The sequence below is a fragment of the Aotus nancymaae genome, unplaced genomic scaffold (genome assembly GCF_030222135.1).
Source record: "Aotus nancymaae isolate 86718 unplaced genomic scaffold, 86718_ANA_hifiasm-v0.15.2.pri h1tg000041l, whole genome shotgun sequence".
In the NCBI taxonomy this organism is placed as follows: Eukaryota; Metazoa; Chordata; class Mammalia; order Primates; family Aotidae; genus Aotus; species Aotus nancymaae.
The window spans coordinates 10,354,573-10,369,942 of NW_026988455.1; the positions used below are offsets into that span (position 1 = coordinate 10,354,573).

Here is a 15,370-nt window from a genome sequence, read left to right on the forward strand (position 1 = left end):
CCATCCTGTAACCCCAGCACTTTGAGAGGCCAAAGCAGGAGGATCACTGAAGGCCAGTAGTTTAAGACTAGCAACAAAGTGATACCCTGTCTCTATAAAAAATTATTTTGAGAATAAATAAATAGAATGCTTCCTACCTCTTTAAAAAAGAAAAACTAATTTAAGTTTCTTTTACTTGTACACCAAGCCCATTACTTTAACTACATAGAATGTTTAAGGTTAAGGATATAAAGAATTCAATTCAACAAATATTTGATCACCTATTACGCCAAGCACTAACTTAACCTAGTATTAAAATCAGTACATTATGGCCGGGCGCGGTGGCTCAAGCCTGTAATCCCAGCACTTAGGGAGGCCGAGGCGGGTGGATCACGAGGTCAAGAGATCGAGGCCATCCTGGTCAACATGGTGAAACCCCGTCTCTACTAAAAATACAAAAAATTAGCTGGGCATGGTGGCGCGTGCCTGTAATCCCAGCTACTCAGGAGGCTGAGGCAGGAGAATTGCCTGAACCCAGGAGGCGGAGGTTGCGATGAGCCGAGATCGCGCCATTGCACTCTGGCCTGGGCAACAAGAGCGAAACTCCGTCTCAAAAAAAATAAATAAATAAATAAATAAAAATCAGTACATTATTCATTACTATTTAAGAAATGTATTTGAATTCTGACATTCTTGCTTTGTTTAAACTGTAAAGCAAACCAGATTTCTGTAGTGAAGAGTTGCTTCTGAAATGTGTCCAAAATAAATTTACTGGCAGATGAAGGTATTCAGATGGATGAGCGAAGGGTTCCCCTCAGTTTTGTCTTGTAAATTACTGTCTGGGATTATCGGTTTTTCTGTTCTTTGTCAGGTCCAATAAAACACTGGCTGATTCTCTGGATAATGCGAACGACCCCAATGATCCCATCGTGAACAGGCTGCTGCGCTCCATGGCCACGCAGGCCATGTCCAATGCTCTGTATTTCTCCACTGGATCCTGCGCAGAGGAGGAGTTCCATCATTATGGTGAATCATACTGTGTTCCTATGTGGGGCTGCAACTTTGAGCTAGTTGTTTTAAAAGATTTCTTGTTTATTTTGATATTTTGCTTTCTTTTTGAAGGTCTTGCATTAGATAAATATACCCACTTTACTTCTCCAATAAGAAGATATTCAGATATTGTAGTACACCGCTTGTTAATGGCAGCCATTTCAAAAGAAAAGAAAATGGAAATTAAGGGAAATTTGTTCAGCAACAAAGATCTTGAGGAATTATGCAGACATATCAACAACAGAAACCGAGTAAGAGGGAATTTCCAAATTCTCTTAGCTGTCATCTCTTGCTAACAGAGTATCTGCTTTATTGTGTAGTAGAGTGAAGTATCATACATTCTAGCAAATTAAATTCCAGAATTATTCTAATAGTGCTTTCATTACCTTTGCAGATGTTCTCAGGTAACTTATGTGGATTTGGGAGATTTGACAGTAGATTATTATTTTTTTCCCCCAAAAGGTGGAAATATAAAGATTCACTGTAATCCCAGCATTTTGGGAGGCTGAGACAGACATATCATTTGAGGTCAGGAGTTTGAGACAAGCCTGGCCAATATGGTAAAACCCCAACTCTACCAAAACTATAAAAAACTAGCTGGGCGTGGTGGTGTGCCCCTGTAGTCCCAGCTACTCAGAGGGCTGAGGCAGGAGAATCGCTTGAACCCAGGAGGCAGAGGTTGCAGTGAGCCGAGATCGTGCCACTGTACTCCAGCCTGGGTAACAGAGTGAGAATGCATCTTAAAAAAACAAAAGCCAGGCGCGGTGGCTCAAACCTGTAATCCCAGCACTTTGGGAGGCCGAGACGGGTGGATCACGAGGTCAAGAGATTGAGACCATCCTGGTCAACGTGGTGAAACCCCGTCTCTACTATAAATACAAAAAATTAGCTGGGCATGGTGGCCTGTGCCTGTAATCCCAGCTACTTGGGAGGCTGAGGCAGGAGAATTGCCTGAACCCAGGAGGCGGAGGTTGCGGTGAGCCGAGATTGCGCCATTGCACTCCAGCCTGGGTAACAAGAGCGAAACTCCGTCTCAAAAAAAAAAAAAAAGAAAAAAAGATATGGGCTGGGCTCTGTAGCTCATGCTTGTAATCCTAGCACTTTGAAGGCTGAGGCGGGCAGATCACCTGAGGTCAGGGGTTCAAGACTAGCCTGGCCAACATGGTGAAACCCCGTCTCTACTAAAAATACAAAAATTAGCCGGGCATGGTGGCACATGCCTATAATCCCAGCTACTTGGGAGGCTGAGGCAGGAGAATCACTTGAACCCAGGAGGCGGAGGTTGCAGTGAGCCAAGATCGCACCATTGCACTCCAGGCTGGGCACTCTGAGTGCAGAATGAGACACTGTTTCAAAAAACAAGAGAAGACAGAAACATCACCTGTCATCTTACTGCTCACGGCTAACGATTAATGATTCTAGACAGTGCTTAGATTTTTATTTATAAAAATATCATACCATGCCTGCTGTTTGAAATAACCAAAATGTTATTGCTAGCATACCATGTTACATCATTGTTTTGAAGCTGCTTTCTTTTTTTTTTTTTTTTTTGAGATGGAGTCTCGCTGTTGTTACTCAGGCTGGAGTGCAATGGCGCGATCTTGGCTCACCGCAACCTCTGCCTCCTGGGTTCAGGCAATTCTCCTGCCTCAGCCTCCTGAGTAGCTGGGATTACAGGCATGCGCCACCATGCCCAGCTAATTTTTTGTATTTTTAGTAGAGACGGGGTTTCACCATGTTGACCAGGATGGTCTCGATCTCTTGACCTCGTGATCCACCCGCCTCAGCCTCCCAAAGTGCTGGGATTACAGGCGTGAGCCACCTTGCCCGGCCCTTGAAGCTGCTTTCTATTCTGTTTCATATTACTAGTTGCTACAAGATTGCCCAGCATAGAATTAGACCATTGGGTAATGCAGGAAATTAGAAGCTAACTAAATGTTTAACGTAATTTTCTGTATCCAATGATATAGTTGTCTGCCGTGCAATATTGTAGCACTAGCTATGTTGGCTACTTAAATTAAAATTAAAAGTTTGGTTCCTCAGTCATACTGGCCACATTGCACATACTCAGTGGCCACTTGTGCTTAGTGACTACCTATTGGGCAACACAGGTAGAGAGCGTTTCTATCATTGCAGAAAGTTCTGTTGGGCAGCACTGTTCTAAGCAATCCAATTTACAACCATCCTTGTGGATACACTTATACAGACATTTCAAATGATTGCCTGGATAAATTCCTAGAAATGGAATTGCTGAGCTTAAAGATATGCATGCACAAATGAAACTTTGAAAGGCCAGCTGCAGTGGCTCACGCCTATAATCCCAGCACTTTTCAAGGCCAAGGCGGTTAGATCACCTGAGGTCAGGAGTTCAAGACCAGCCTGGCCAACACGGTGAAACCCCATTTCTACTAAAAATACAAAAATTAGCCAGGCCTGGTGGTGTACGCCTGTAATCCCAGCTACTTGGAAGACTGAGGCAGGAGAATCACTTGAACCCAGGAGGCGGAGGTTGCAGGAAGCCAAGATCACGCTATTGCACTCCAGCCTAGCCTACAAAGTGAGACTCCATCTCAAAAAAAAAAAAAAGAAGAAAGAAAAAAACTTTTGATACATATTACTAAATTGTCTTCCTTATCAGTAATGCTAATTTATACATCCACCAATAGGGTTTTGGTATAACAGGCTTGAAAAGAAAGGCAAGTAAGACATGTGTGATACTTTTCCTGTTCCCAAGATGGACATGTCCCAAATTTGCTGACCTCTTAATTTCTTTTTTTTTTTTTTTTTGAGACGGAGTCTCGCTCTTGTTACCCAGGCTGGAGTGCAATGGCGCGATCTCGGCTCACCGCAACCTCCGCCTCCTGGGTTCAGGCAATTCTCCTGCCTCAGCCTCCTGAGTAGCTGGGATTACAGGCACGCGCCACCGTGCCCAGCTAATTTTTTTGTATTAGTAGAGACGGGGTTTCACAATGTTGACCAGGATGGTCTCGATCTCTCGACCTCGTGATCCACCCGCCTCGGCCTCCCAAAGTGCTGGGATTACAGGCTTGAGCCACCGCGCCCGGCCTTAATTTCTATAAACTAATTTCTATAAACTATAAATGGGTTTCATTTTATAAAATAATTCATTTCTAAGACATTTTGAGGAGCTAATACTAGATGGTTAAGTTCTCACAAAAATTACACAACAGAGAACAATTTTTATATTAATAGTCTTAAAGAATCTCACCTTTGAATGAATATGAATTTCTTTTCTTTGGGAAATGCCAGGGGAGTGTTATAATGCTTTGGAGTTGTGCTTCTCATAGGCAGCACAGCATTCTCAGAAGCAGTCTACTGAGCTCTTCCAGTGCATGTACTTCAAAGACAAAGACCCTGACACCGAGGAGCGTTGCATATCTGATGGAGTGATTTATTCAATTCGAACAAATGGTGTGCTTGTATTTATACCAAGGTATGTTACATCCAATGCAATGGCGCATACGAAATCATAAACTAAAAGTGTAGAATACAAACCGTATATTAGATATAATTTATCAAACTATTTAAACAGGCTGGGCACGGTGGCTCATGCCTGTAATCCCAGCACTTTGGGATGCCAAGGCAGGCAGATCACAAGATCAGGAGTTCAAGACTAACCTGACCAACATGGTGAAACTCCATCTCTACTAAAAATCCAAAAATTAGCCAGGCGTGATGGCACGCGCCTATAATCCCAGCTACTCAGGAGGCTGAGGCAGGAGAATCACTTGAACCCGGGAGGCAGAGATTATAGTGAGCTGAGATCGCACCACTGCACTCCAGCCTGGGCAATAGAGCAAGACTCCATCTCAGAAAAATAAAAAAACTAAAAAAAAATTTTAAGCAACTTGGTAGCATATGTACATAATGTAATATATAATTCAGAATATAAATGTCAAGATTGGAGGCCAGGTGCAGTGGCTCACGCCAGTAATCCCAGCACTTTGGGAGGCTGAGGTGGGTGGATCACCTGAGGTCAGGGGTTCAAGACCAGCCTGGCCAACATGGAGAAACCCCGTCTCTACTAAAAATACAAAAGTTAGCCAGGCGTGGTGGTGCGTGCCTATAATCCCGGCTACTCAGGAGGCTTAGGCAGAATTGCTTGAACCTAGGAGGCAGAGGTTGCAGTGAGCCAAGATTGTGCCACTGCACTCCAGCCTGGGTGACAGAGCAAGACTCTGTCTCAAAAAAAAAAAAGTGAAGATTGGAATACATATATATATTCATCTACATCCATTTTAGGGTCTTTCTAATCCAGCAAAACACTTTGTTTCAATCTGCTAAGTTTTAGGGTCTTTCTAATCCAGCAAAACACTTTGTTTCAATCTGCTAAGGTGAAATAAGTTCTTGGAGGTAAACCACAGGAAAAGTGATTTGTTTTTTAATCTAGGAGAAAAACTAGTATTCTAGTTAAGTATATAAGATCTGTGTACAGTCAGGCACGGTGGCTCACGCCCATAATCCCAGCACTTTGGGAGGCCAAGGTGGGTGGATCACAAGGTCAAGAGATCGAGACCATCCTGGCCAACATGATGAAACCCCGTCTCTACTAAACTACAAAAAAAAAAAATGAGCTGGGTGTGGTGGCACACGTCTGTAGTCCCAGCTCCTTGGGAAGGCTGGGGCAGGAGAATTATTTGAACCTGGGAGGGAGAGGTTGCAGTGAGCCGAGATTGCGCCGTTGCACTCCAGCCTGGCGCCTGGCAACAAAACAAGACTCTGTCTCAAAAAAAAAAAAAAAGATCTGTGTACTAAGAATACATTGTCTCTGGATTTATATTCTGGCCAAAATATAGGTTTGGGATTAAAGGTGCTGCTTATCTAAAAAATAAAGATGGTTTAGTCATCTCATGTGGCCCAGACAGCCGTTCTGAATGGAAACCAGGATCCCTTCAACGATTTCAAAACAAAATTACCTCTACTACAACAGATGGGGAATCTGTTACATTCCATTTGTTTGACCATGTAACCGTAAGTCTATATTTCTATTAAGTATTATTAATATTCTAAACGTAAAGAACAAATAGTATGATTTAGTAATGTATTTTCTTCTCTATGCTAGGTAAGAATATCCGTACAGGCCTCACGCTGCCATTCTGATACTATCCGACTTGAAATAATAAGTAACAAACCATACAAGATACCAAATACAGAACTTTTTCACCAGAGTTCCCCCTTGCTTAAGAGTGAGTTAGTGAAAGAAGTAACTAAATCTGTGGAAGAAGCTCAGCTTGCCCAAGAAGTCAAAGTAAACATCATTCAGGAAGAATGTCAAGAATATTGTCAAACAAAGGGAAGGAGCCTATACGCACTTCTAGAGGAGATAAAGGACCTAGCTCTCCTGGATGTTTCAAACAATTATGGAATATGAAAGACTTACTACATGTCAATGTTTTACAGTCTTTTCAGACCTAACATTTAATGTGTGTCACTCTAGTCGATCAGGACTGGGTAGTTATTTCACATACATGTAAAATGTTCTCTCACTCATTAAACTTGCATTAAATGAAGTATAATTAGGTCACTTTGTTAACTGAGTTTTCAATAATGAGTGGACAGTAAGTGGTGGCTCTGCAGATTGCTAGCCCCTTTTTAATAATTTTAATAAACCCAAAATTATTGGTTATCTTGTCTCAAATCAGTTCTTTCAAATGTTTTATTTTTCCAGTAATTACGAATCCATTTGGGTCATAGGACAAATGGACTTTGACATCTGTCCAGTAAGTTTCAGTCACTTTCAGATAGATAGTAAAGACTTAGTCCTGAGTCCACCTCTCCACTTAAAAACTCCTGTTTCCTATTTGACTCAACCCTTTCCTGCTGTCTCCAGTACTAGTTGGGAATAGGACACAGGGCGGGTGGTAGGGTGCGCAGGGAAAGTTCTATGTCACAGGCCTCCCTTCCCACCCTCCCACTTGGATGAGGTGCACTGACCGTCCCCTTGTTGGAAACATGTTACTTTGCCAGCAAACGCCCTACTAGAAAAATTAACTCTTGGCTGGGCACTGTGGCTCACACCTATAATCAATCCCAGCACTTTGGGTGCCAAGGCAGGTGGATCATGAGGTCAGGAGTTCAAGACCAGCCTGGCCAAGATAGTGAAACCCTACTAAAAATACAAAAAAAATTAGCCAGGCATGGTCACGGGCGCCTGTAATCCCAGCTACTCGGGAGCCTGAGGCAAAGAATTGCTTGAACCTGGAAGGCGAATGTTACAGTGAGCCGAGATTGCCCCACTGCACTCCAGCCTGGGCAACAGAGTGAAACTCTGTCTCAAAAAAAATTAACTCTTCTTTCTCAGTTATTTAATACAGTTTTGTGAGGGTAGAGAGAAGCAGGAATAGGCCCTCTTGAGGAAGCAGTTTCTGTAGGCATTGGTGGCACCTTGAAACTGCTCTCCATCTTCTAGCTGATCCCCTAATGGCTGTAGTTAGCCACAATTCTCCTGATATACATGCCTCTTGGCCCATCCCTGTGGCAGTTCCCAGCAGGCCCACAGTCCCCTCCCCTGCCCCATCCCAGATGTTCTCCTTGTGCTCAACTTCCTGGCTTTTCAATCAAACCATCTTTTCCACTCCCTGTCCCCACCTGAAGTCAGAAACCTTGAAGAAAAGATGCCTGTCTGTCCTGGCTTTGTAGATGGAAGCCTCTATAGCACCATCATCATTCTCCCCTTTCCCCAAGAGAAAAGAAGGTGAGAGGCCAAGTGCGATGGAAGATCACTTGAGGCCAGGAGTCCAGGACCAGCCTGGTCAACATAGTGAGACACCATCTCTACAAAAATTAAAAAATTAGCCAGGCATGGTGATACATGCCTGTAGTCACAGCTACTTGGGAAGCTAAGGCAAGAGGATAGCTTGGGCCCCAGGACTTTCAGGCTGCAGTAAGTTGGAATTGGGCTGCTATATTCCAGCCTGAGTGACAGTGAGACCTTCTCACAAACACACACACACACACACACACACACAATATAGTGGTGAGAGGGTGGGGTGGGAGAGCCTTTCCTAACGCTAACCTTTCTTATTTGTAATTACCCCTCTACCTGGCAGGAAGAACTCCAATCAGGTCTTCTCACAATTTGGCCCTAACACTTCTAGCCTCAAAATCAGCATTCCTAAAATCTCCCTTACCCCCTCAATCATTATTTATCATTATTGTACATGTGCTTCCCAATACTTGGAATCTCCTCCACCAAATGCAGTCTTTCCTATGAATCCTCTTTAGATGCTGTGTTCCCCATGATACTTTGCAAGTTTCACTCCAACTAGTCAGTAAGTTATCAAAAAGCATTCTTTGAACTACCCTATTTCCTAAGAGGGCCAGGCAATATGTCAGCCTTTCATGTGACCTTTTAAGTATTAAAACAACTCCTTAAAAAACATGTAAAAGCTTTGTATTTACCAAAAGTATAAACTCCAGAACTAAATAGCAATGAAAACCTTCCATAAAGCCTGTAGATAGCTTTTAAGATAATTTTTACTTCCTTGAAAAAAATTGACATTAATATTTATGTACATGTTAAAACTGCACCCAGGCTACTCTGGGTACACTGTCCATGGGTTAGCCCTGCTCTGCAAGGATCAGTAAAAAACAAAAACAAAACCTCCCAACTTAGTGAAAACAAGGCATTCAACAACAGATGAGCAGCAGAAGAAACTGCTTATTACCGACTGATCATTTTATGAAGAAATACCTATATAAAAACAAACACTAAAATGAACAGATTTAACTAAAGGGACAAGCATAATTATAAACAAATACCAGATTACCAGATTTTAAACAATAATCCGTAAAAATTTTTACTACCTAAGGATTTTCACTCAAAGAAGAAAAATGCATAGTAACAACAAGCTTGCAGGATGGTGAGTTAACATACACATTTTATCTTAATGGAAACTTAACCAGCTTCAGTAATATTTCTGGATGAAGCATCAAGTTACTGTTGATGCTTAAAAATGTTACACATTTTTAAGATTGGTCCAGCAATGTTTCCCCTAATTTTAATTCCTCCTCTACATTTAAAGTATTAGTATGATTACATGAATTGTCTAGAATGTGTTCTTTTAATCCATTTGACTCCTCCTTTTGATCCTCATCCGTATTAAGCTCTTCAACTGTCTGTGCCCTGGGTGTGTTCATTAACATATCTGAAAGAAATCATACCATTATTACTGATTATAAGTACCTGATCCAATCTTACCACATAAGAACAAACCTCTACAAATCAGTTTAGTAAAATAAAATCTATGATCACTTAATGTTAATGATGATCATTTTCTTCTAAATAAACCTTTTTTTTTTTTTTGAGATGTAGTCTCGCTCTGTCACCTGGCTGAAGCGCAATGGCGCAATCTCGGCTCACTCCAACCGCTGCCTCCTGGGTGTAAGCGATTCTCCTGCCTCAGCCTCCCAAGTAACTGGGATTACAGGCGTCCACCATCACACCCAGCTAATTTTTGTATTTTTAGTAGAGATGGGGTTTCACTATGTTGGCCAGGCTTGTCTCGAACTCTTGACCTCAGGTGATCCGCCCACCTCAGCCTCCCAAAGTGCTAGGATTACGGGCATAAGCCACCACGCCTGGCCAATAAACCCATATTTATACATGTATAAGATCCATTTGAAATGTAAAAGAGGCCAGGTCCAATCCAAACACTTTGGGAGGCTGAGGTGGGAGAATTATTTGACCTCAGGAGTTCAAGACCAGCCTTGGCCACATAGTGAGACCTCCATCTCAACAAAACATCAAAAAAAAAAAAAAAAAAAAATTAGCTGGGTGTGGTGGTGAACTGTGATTTCACCACTGCACTCCAGCCTGAGTGACAAAGTGAGATCCTGTTGCCAAAAAGAAAAAAAGCAAAAGGATTTTGAATGTTATTAAACTCACACTCTTGGATCATAGTCAAATTTAACTGTTGTCATTCAAAATCAAAACTACTTCTGGACAGGCACAGTGGATCTTACCTGTAATCTCAACATTTTGGGAGGCCAAGGCAGGTGGATCACTCAAGGCCAGGAATTTGAGACCAGCCTGGCCAATAAGGTGAAACCCCGTCTCTACAAAAAATACAAAACTTAACCAGGTGTGGTAAAGCACACCTGTAATCCCAGCTACTTGGGAGGCTAAGGCAGGAGAATTACCTGAACCTGGCAGGTGGAGGCTGCAGTGAGCCAAGATCAGCCACTGCACTCCAGCCAGGGTGACAGAGCAAGGCTCCATCTTATAAAGAAAAAAAAAAGCAAAACTACGAGAAAGAGGTCTAATAAAAATGAAATACATGGGCCAGGTGCGGTGGCTCATGCCTGTAATCCAAGCGCTTTGGAGGCCAAGGTGGGCAGATCACCTGAGGTCAGGAGTTCAAGACCAGCCTGACCAACATGATGAAACCCCGTCTTAAAAAAACAAACAAACAAAAAAACTTTAAGGTACTTACTTCCATTTGGACAAATTTTAAGTTGTATATGATAAACAAAAGGTGAGCTTATACCACTTGCCACGTATACTTGATATTGACAGCAAGGAAGCCACTGCCATCAAGAATAATGCTATCTTCATGTAATGTTTCACATGGTACTAATAAGATCAATTGTAAAGAAAAAGTAAATTCAGCCAGGCGCAGTGGCTAATGTCTGTAATCCCAGCACTTTGGGAGGCTAAAGTGGGTGGATCACGAGGTCAGGAGTTCGAGACCAGCCTGGCCAACACAGTGAAACCCCATCCCTACTAAAAACACAAAAATTAGCCGGGTGTGGTGACACGCACCTGTAGTTGTAGCTACTGAGGAAGCTGAGGCAGGGTTATTGCTTGAACCTGGGAAACCTGGGAGGCAGAGGTTGCAGTGAGCCAAGATCGCGCCACTGCACTCCAGCCTGGTCTACAGAGCGAGACTCCGTCTCAAAAATGAAAAAAAAAAAAGAAAATTTATCCTAACTGAAAAAAACAAAAGGTAGCCAAAATAATTTTCACTTGAAAATTTTAATATACTGGGTGTAACTTTTTCTTTGAGACAAAGTTTCACTCTTGTTGCCTAGGCTAGAGTATTAGGTAATGGCACCATCTCAGCTCACCACAACCTCCGTCTCCTGGGTTCAAGCGATTCTCCTGCCTCAGCCTCCTGAGTAGCTGGGATTATAGGCATGCGTCACCACACACTGCTAATTTTGTATTTTTAAGTAGAGATGGGGTTTCTCCATGTTGGTCAGGCTGGTCTCGAACTCCCAACCTCAGGTGATCCGCCCGCCTCAGCCCCTCAAAGTGCTGGGATTACAGGTGTGAGCCACCGCACCCAGCCCAGGTGAAGCTTCTTTTACAACATGGTATCTACTTATTATTATTATTTTTTGTAGAGACAGGGTCTATGTTGCCCAAGTTGGTCTTGAACTTCCGGGCTCAAGCGATCTGCCTGCCTCAAGCCCCCCAAAGTGCTGAGATTACAGGCAAGAGCCACTGTGCTGGGCCTATACTTCTTTTTTTTTTTTTCTTGAGACGGAGTTTTGCCTGTTACCCAGGCTGGAGTGCAATGGCGCGATCTCGGCTCACTGCAACCTCCGCCTCCTGGGTTCAGGCAATTCTCCTGCCTCAGCCTCCCAAGTAGCTGGGATTACAGGCACGCGCCACCATGCCCAGCTAATTTTTTGTATTTTTAGTAGAGACGGGGTTTCACCATGTTGACCAGGATGGTCTTGATCTCTTGACCTCGTGATCCACCCGCCTCAGCCTCCCAAAGTGCTGGGATTACAGGCGTGAGCCACTGCGCCCGGCTGGGCCTATAATTCTTATTTTTCCATTTTGAAAGGAAAAACTGAATTGGAAATTGAGAAAAATATATGCAATCCACTTACTTCATTCAAAACCAGCTTGCAATTCTTTCTAAATATAGTTTTAACAAACTTGGTTATGTAGTTTCCAAACCCACAATCTGTGTTAAAAACAGCAAATTTATATCCTGATATTACTGGTATTCAGAAAGAAAAAGAAAAAAAAACCCAGCAAATTTAGGCCAGGTATAGTGGCTCACACCTGTAATCCCAGCACTTTGGGAGGCCAACAGTGGAGGACTGCTTGAGACCAGAAGTTCAAGGCTGCAGTGAGTCAAGATCACACCACTGCACTCTAGCCAGGGTGACAGATTGAGAACGTTTCTAAAAATAGTCATAATAATAATGTATTTTTAAATAAGCAGTTTTAGAAGTGAGATGGGGATGCTCTACAGATGGGCAAATTAAACGGCTACTTTTAAAAGTACAGCTAACAAGTGACAAAACACAAGAAAAAGCATTTTTTGCAGGGAGAGGGACAGAGTCTCACTCCATCGCCCAGGTTGGAGTGCAGTGGTGTGATCTCAGCTCACTGCAGCCTCTGCCTCCGGGGTTCAAGTGATTCTCCTGCCTCAGTCTCCCGAGTACCTGGGATTACAGGCACACACCACCATGTCCGGCTAATTTTTGTATTTTTAGTAGAGATGGGATTTCACCATGTTGTCCAGGATGGTCTCGATTTCCTGACCTCGTGATCCACCCGCCTTAGCCTCCCAAAGTACTGGGATTACAGGCATGAGCCAATTCGCCTGGCCTCTTTGGTTTATTTATTTATTTTTGAGACGGAGTTTTGCTCTTGTCGCCCAGGCTGGAGCGCAATGGGACAATCTAAGCTCACTGCAACCTCCGCCTCCTGGGTTCAAGCAATTCTCCTACCTCAGCTTCCCAAGTAGCTGGGATGACAGGTGCACATCACTATGCCTAGTTAATTTTTATATTTTTAGTAGAGACGGGGTTTCACCATGTTGGCCAGGTTAGTCTTGAATGCCTGACCTCAGGTGATCCTCCCACCTAGGCCTTCCAAAGTGCTGGGATTACAGGCATGAGCCACTGTGCCCAGCCAAGTGATTAAAGTAAATTTTTAAGAGGTACTCAGCTATCCAGAAAACCATCGTGGATTTATCTATTCTTTGAGGAGCACATACATTGTCTCTTTCTTCTCTCACACACATTGTCTCTAAAATATACATAAACTTAGTATCACACTTTTCTACTCCTGCAAGTATTTTATTTTGGGGGCTAGCAACAAAGTTAAAATTTCTAACATGTCCTTGGATATATTAATAGTAGCACATAAAATCTGGCATAAAATTTACCATTTCCTAGGGACTGACTATTACTCAGCAGCTTTGCCTGCCTTCTTTCCAAGGCCAGTTGTTTATTTCTCTCAATTCTTTGTTGTTGCTCTTCTGTTAGGCTTTTACTTGATTCAGAAGCAAACATCTCACTTTCAGATGAGTTTGTCAAAAAGGGATCTAATTCACTAGCAGTTACATCATGTTCATTATTTCCCATAACTTCACCTGCAGTAGAAAAGAAAAAGTTAGTACATCTGTAGTGTTAGACTGTTACAGAAGGGCTTTTCATTGAAAAAGGATTTAAAGTGGCAAGGTGCCAGACGAAGAAACAACCTGTGAGGTATAAGAATGTTGTGAATACATGCTTAATTCAAATAAGTAAGAAATATGTATAAATCACTTTGAAGAAGCATGTTAAGTCAAATGAAAATACAATTTAAAATATACATGAAAGGAAACAAAAGTTATTGGTTGTAATTAGAGATATTTTATGCTTGGTCTAATAAAAGAGCTTAAAGAATCCAAACCATATTCTCGTTCTGTATTAAACCATTTCAATAGTTTGCCACAGTGTCTATATAGGAAAAGGTAATTTTATTTTATTTTTGAGATGGAGTTTCACTTTTGTCACCCAGGCTGGAGTGCAATGGCTTGATCTCGGCTCACTGAAACCTCCACCTCCCAGGTTCAAGCAATTCTCCTGCATCAACCTCCTGAGTAGCTGGGATTACACGTGCCTGCCATCACACCCAGCTAGCTTTTGTATTTTTAATAGAGACAGGGTTTCACCATGTTGGCCAGGCTGGTCTCAAACTCCTGACCTCAGGTGATCCACCTGCCTCAGCTTCCCAAAGTGCTGAAATTAATTACAGGTGTGACCCACCATGCCTGGCCAGTAAAAAGTAATTTTATGTAGGACATTATCTTTTGTAGGGTAAAACAGACAAATGAAAAATGAAAAGTTTAAATATCTATGGACATATTTCCAAATTAATTTCTTTTTGAATTCAGTGTGGTCTACATTCAAGTATTAAATTCTTAAAGCCCTGTAAACCAGTTAACTCAAGGTAGGATGTCTCCAAATGATCTACAGTAGTATGGAAAGTAAATAATAGATCTTCCATTTATATTTCATTTAAGAATTAAGAAAAACTATGTTTTACTAACATATTTAAAGTAAGACTGGCAGTGGTTAACTGTCCCTTGTCCTTATGACAGAGTTACTGTCTGATCTGTGAGCCACTCTATAGGCAAGATCCATATTGCAAAAGGGTGGAGAATGGGGCCCCCACTCAATTTACAATTTCAGACATACAGTTATTTCTGATTACCCAGTCAAGTAAACTGATGGATTTCATCTTACTTTAACGAAACAACCCCAACAAAATGCACAAGTGGTAACTTAAAAAGACTGCTGAACGCAGTGGCTCACACCTGGAATCCCAGTACTTTGGAAGTCTGAGACCAGCCTGGCAAACATAGTGAAACCCTGTCTCTACTAAAAATAGAAAAACTTAGCTGAGCGTGGTGGCAGGCCCCTGTAATCCCAGCTACTCGGGAGGCTGAGGCAGAAGACTTGCTTGAACCAGGGAAGCAAAGGTTGCAGTGAGCCAAGATCATGCCACTGCACTCTAGCCTGAGTGACAGAGCAAGACTCCATCTCAAAAAAAAAAAAAAGATTCTACAAAATAACAAAATGCCTGTAGGTAGAATAGAAGCACAAGGAAAAAATAAAACAGCAAAGCTGACACTTTACTTTCTATTTTTATCATCCACATGATGAAATTTAAAAAAAATAAATCCCATCACATCTGACAAGTTGGTCAAACAATTCAGGTCACCATCTGAAATGTGTTTATATATATTATCCTTGTTCTATGTATATATTATGCCTTGAGATATTAGTTAATTATAGAAAAATACTACAATTTAAAAAACATTTAAAACATAAACACAAACCTTTACAATTATTTCAGTGAGATTTAAAAATCGTATGCTACTTAATTCAGCCTTTTACAATCAAACTCCCTTTTAAGGTTTCTTCCTTAGTAGTGAAAAATGAAAAGCCACTTTTCCTTCCTGACATGAAAAAAATGAAGCAAGAAACTAAAATGGCTTCCACTGTCAGGAAATACTGATAGAGTACATGTATGAAACACTGATGAAGCAGTTAAAAAATAAGCATTAGAACCACTTATGAGCCG

At 41.9% G+C, this 15,370-nt stretch overlaps 2 protein-coding genes across 7 annotated transcripts in view; one reads left to right on the forward strand and one right to left on the reverse strand.

Annotated features, from left to right (window-relative positions):
* DIS3L (DIS3 like exosome 3'-5' exoribonuclease) overlaps positions 1 to 6,676 on the forward strand; it is a 43,138-nt gene extending 36,462 nt beyond the window's left edge. For all 3 annotated transcript variants that reach the window (XM_012454510.2, XM_021672051.2, XM_021672052.1), the window contains 5 exons: positions 851 to 1,005; positions 1,102 to 1,280; positions 4,338 to 4,483; positions 5,847 to 6,021; positions 6,113 to 6,676. In XM_012454510.2, the coding sequence (XP_012309933.1) occupies positions 851 to 1,005; positions 1,102 to 1,280; positions 4,338 to 4,483; positions 5,847 to 6,021; positions 6,113 to 6,421 (964 nt within the window). In that variant the 3' untranslated portion in view covers positions 6,422 to 6,676. The remainder of the gene's footprint in view (positions 1 to 850; positions 1,006 to 1,101; positions 1,281 to 4,337; positions 4,484 to 5,846; positions 6,022 to 6,112) is intronic.
* Positions 4,417 to 15,370, reverse strand: part of TIPIN (TIMELESS interacting protein) — a 30,391-nt gene continuing 19,437 nt past the window's right edge. For all 4 annotated transcript variants that reach the window (XM_012454512.3, XM_012454513.3, XM_021672053.2 and 1 more), the window contains 2 exons: positions 13,185 to 13,391; positions 4,417 to 9,197 (listed from right to left, as the gene is read on the reverse strand). In XM_012454512.3, coding sequence (XP_012309935.2) covers positions 9,019 to 9,197; positions 13,185 to 13,391 — 386 coding nt within the window. In that variant the 3' untranslated portion in view covers positions 4,417 to 9,018. The remainder of the gene's footprint in view (positions 9,198 to 13,184; positions 13,392 to 15,370) is intronic.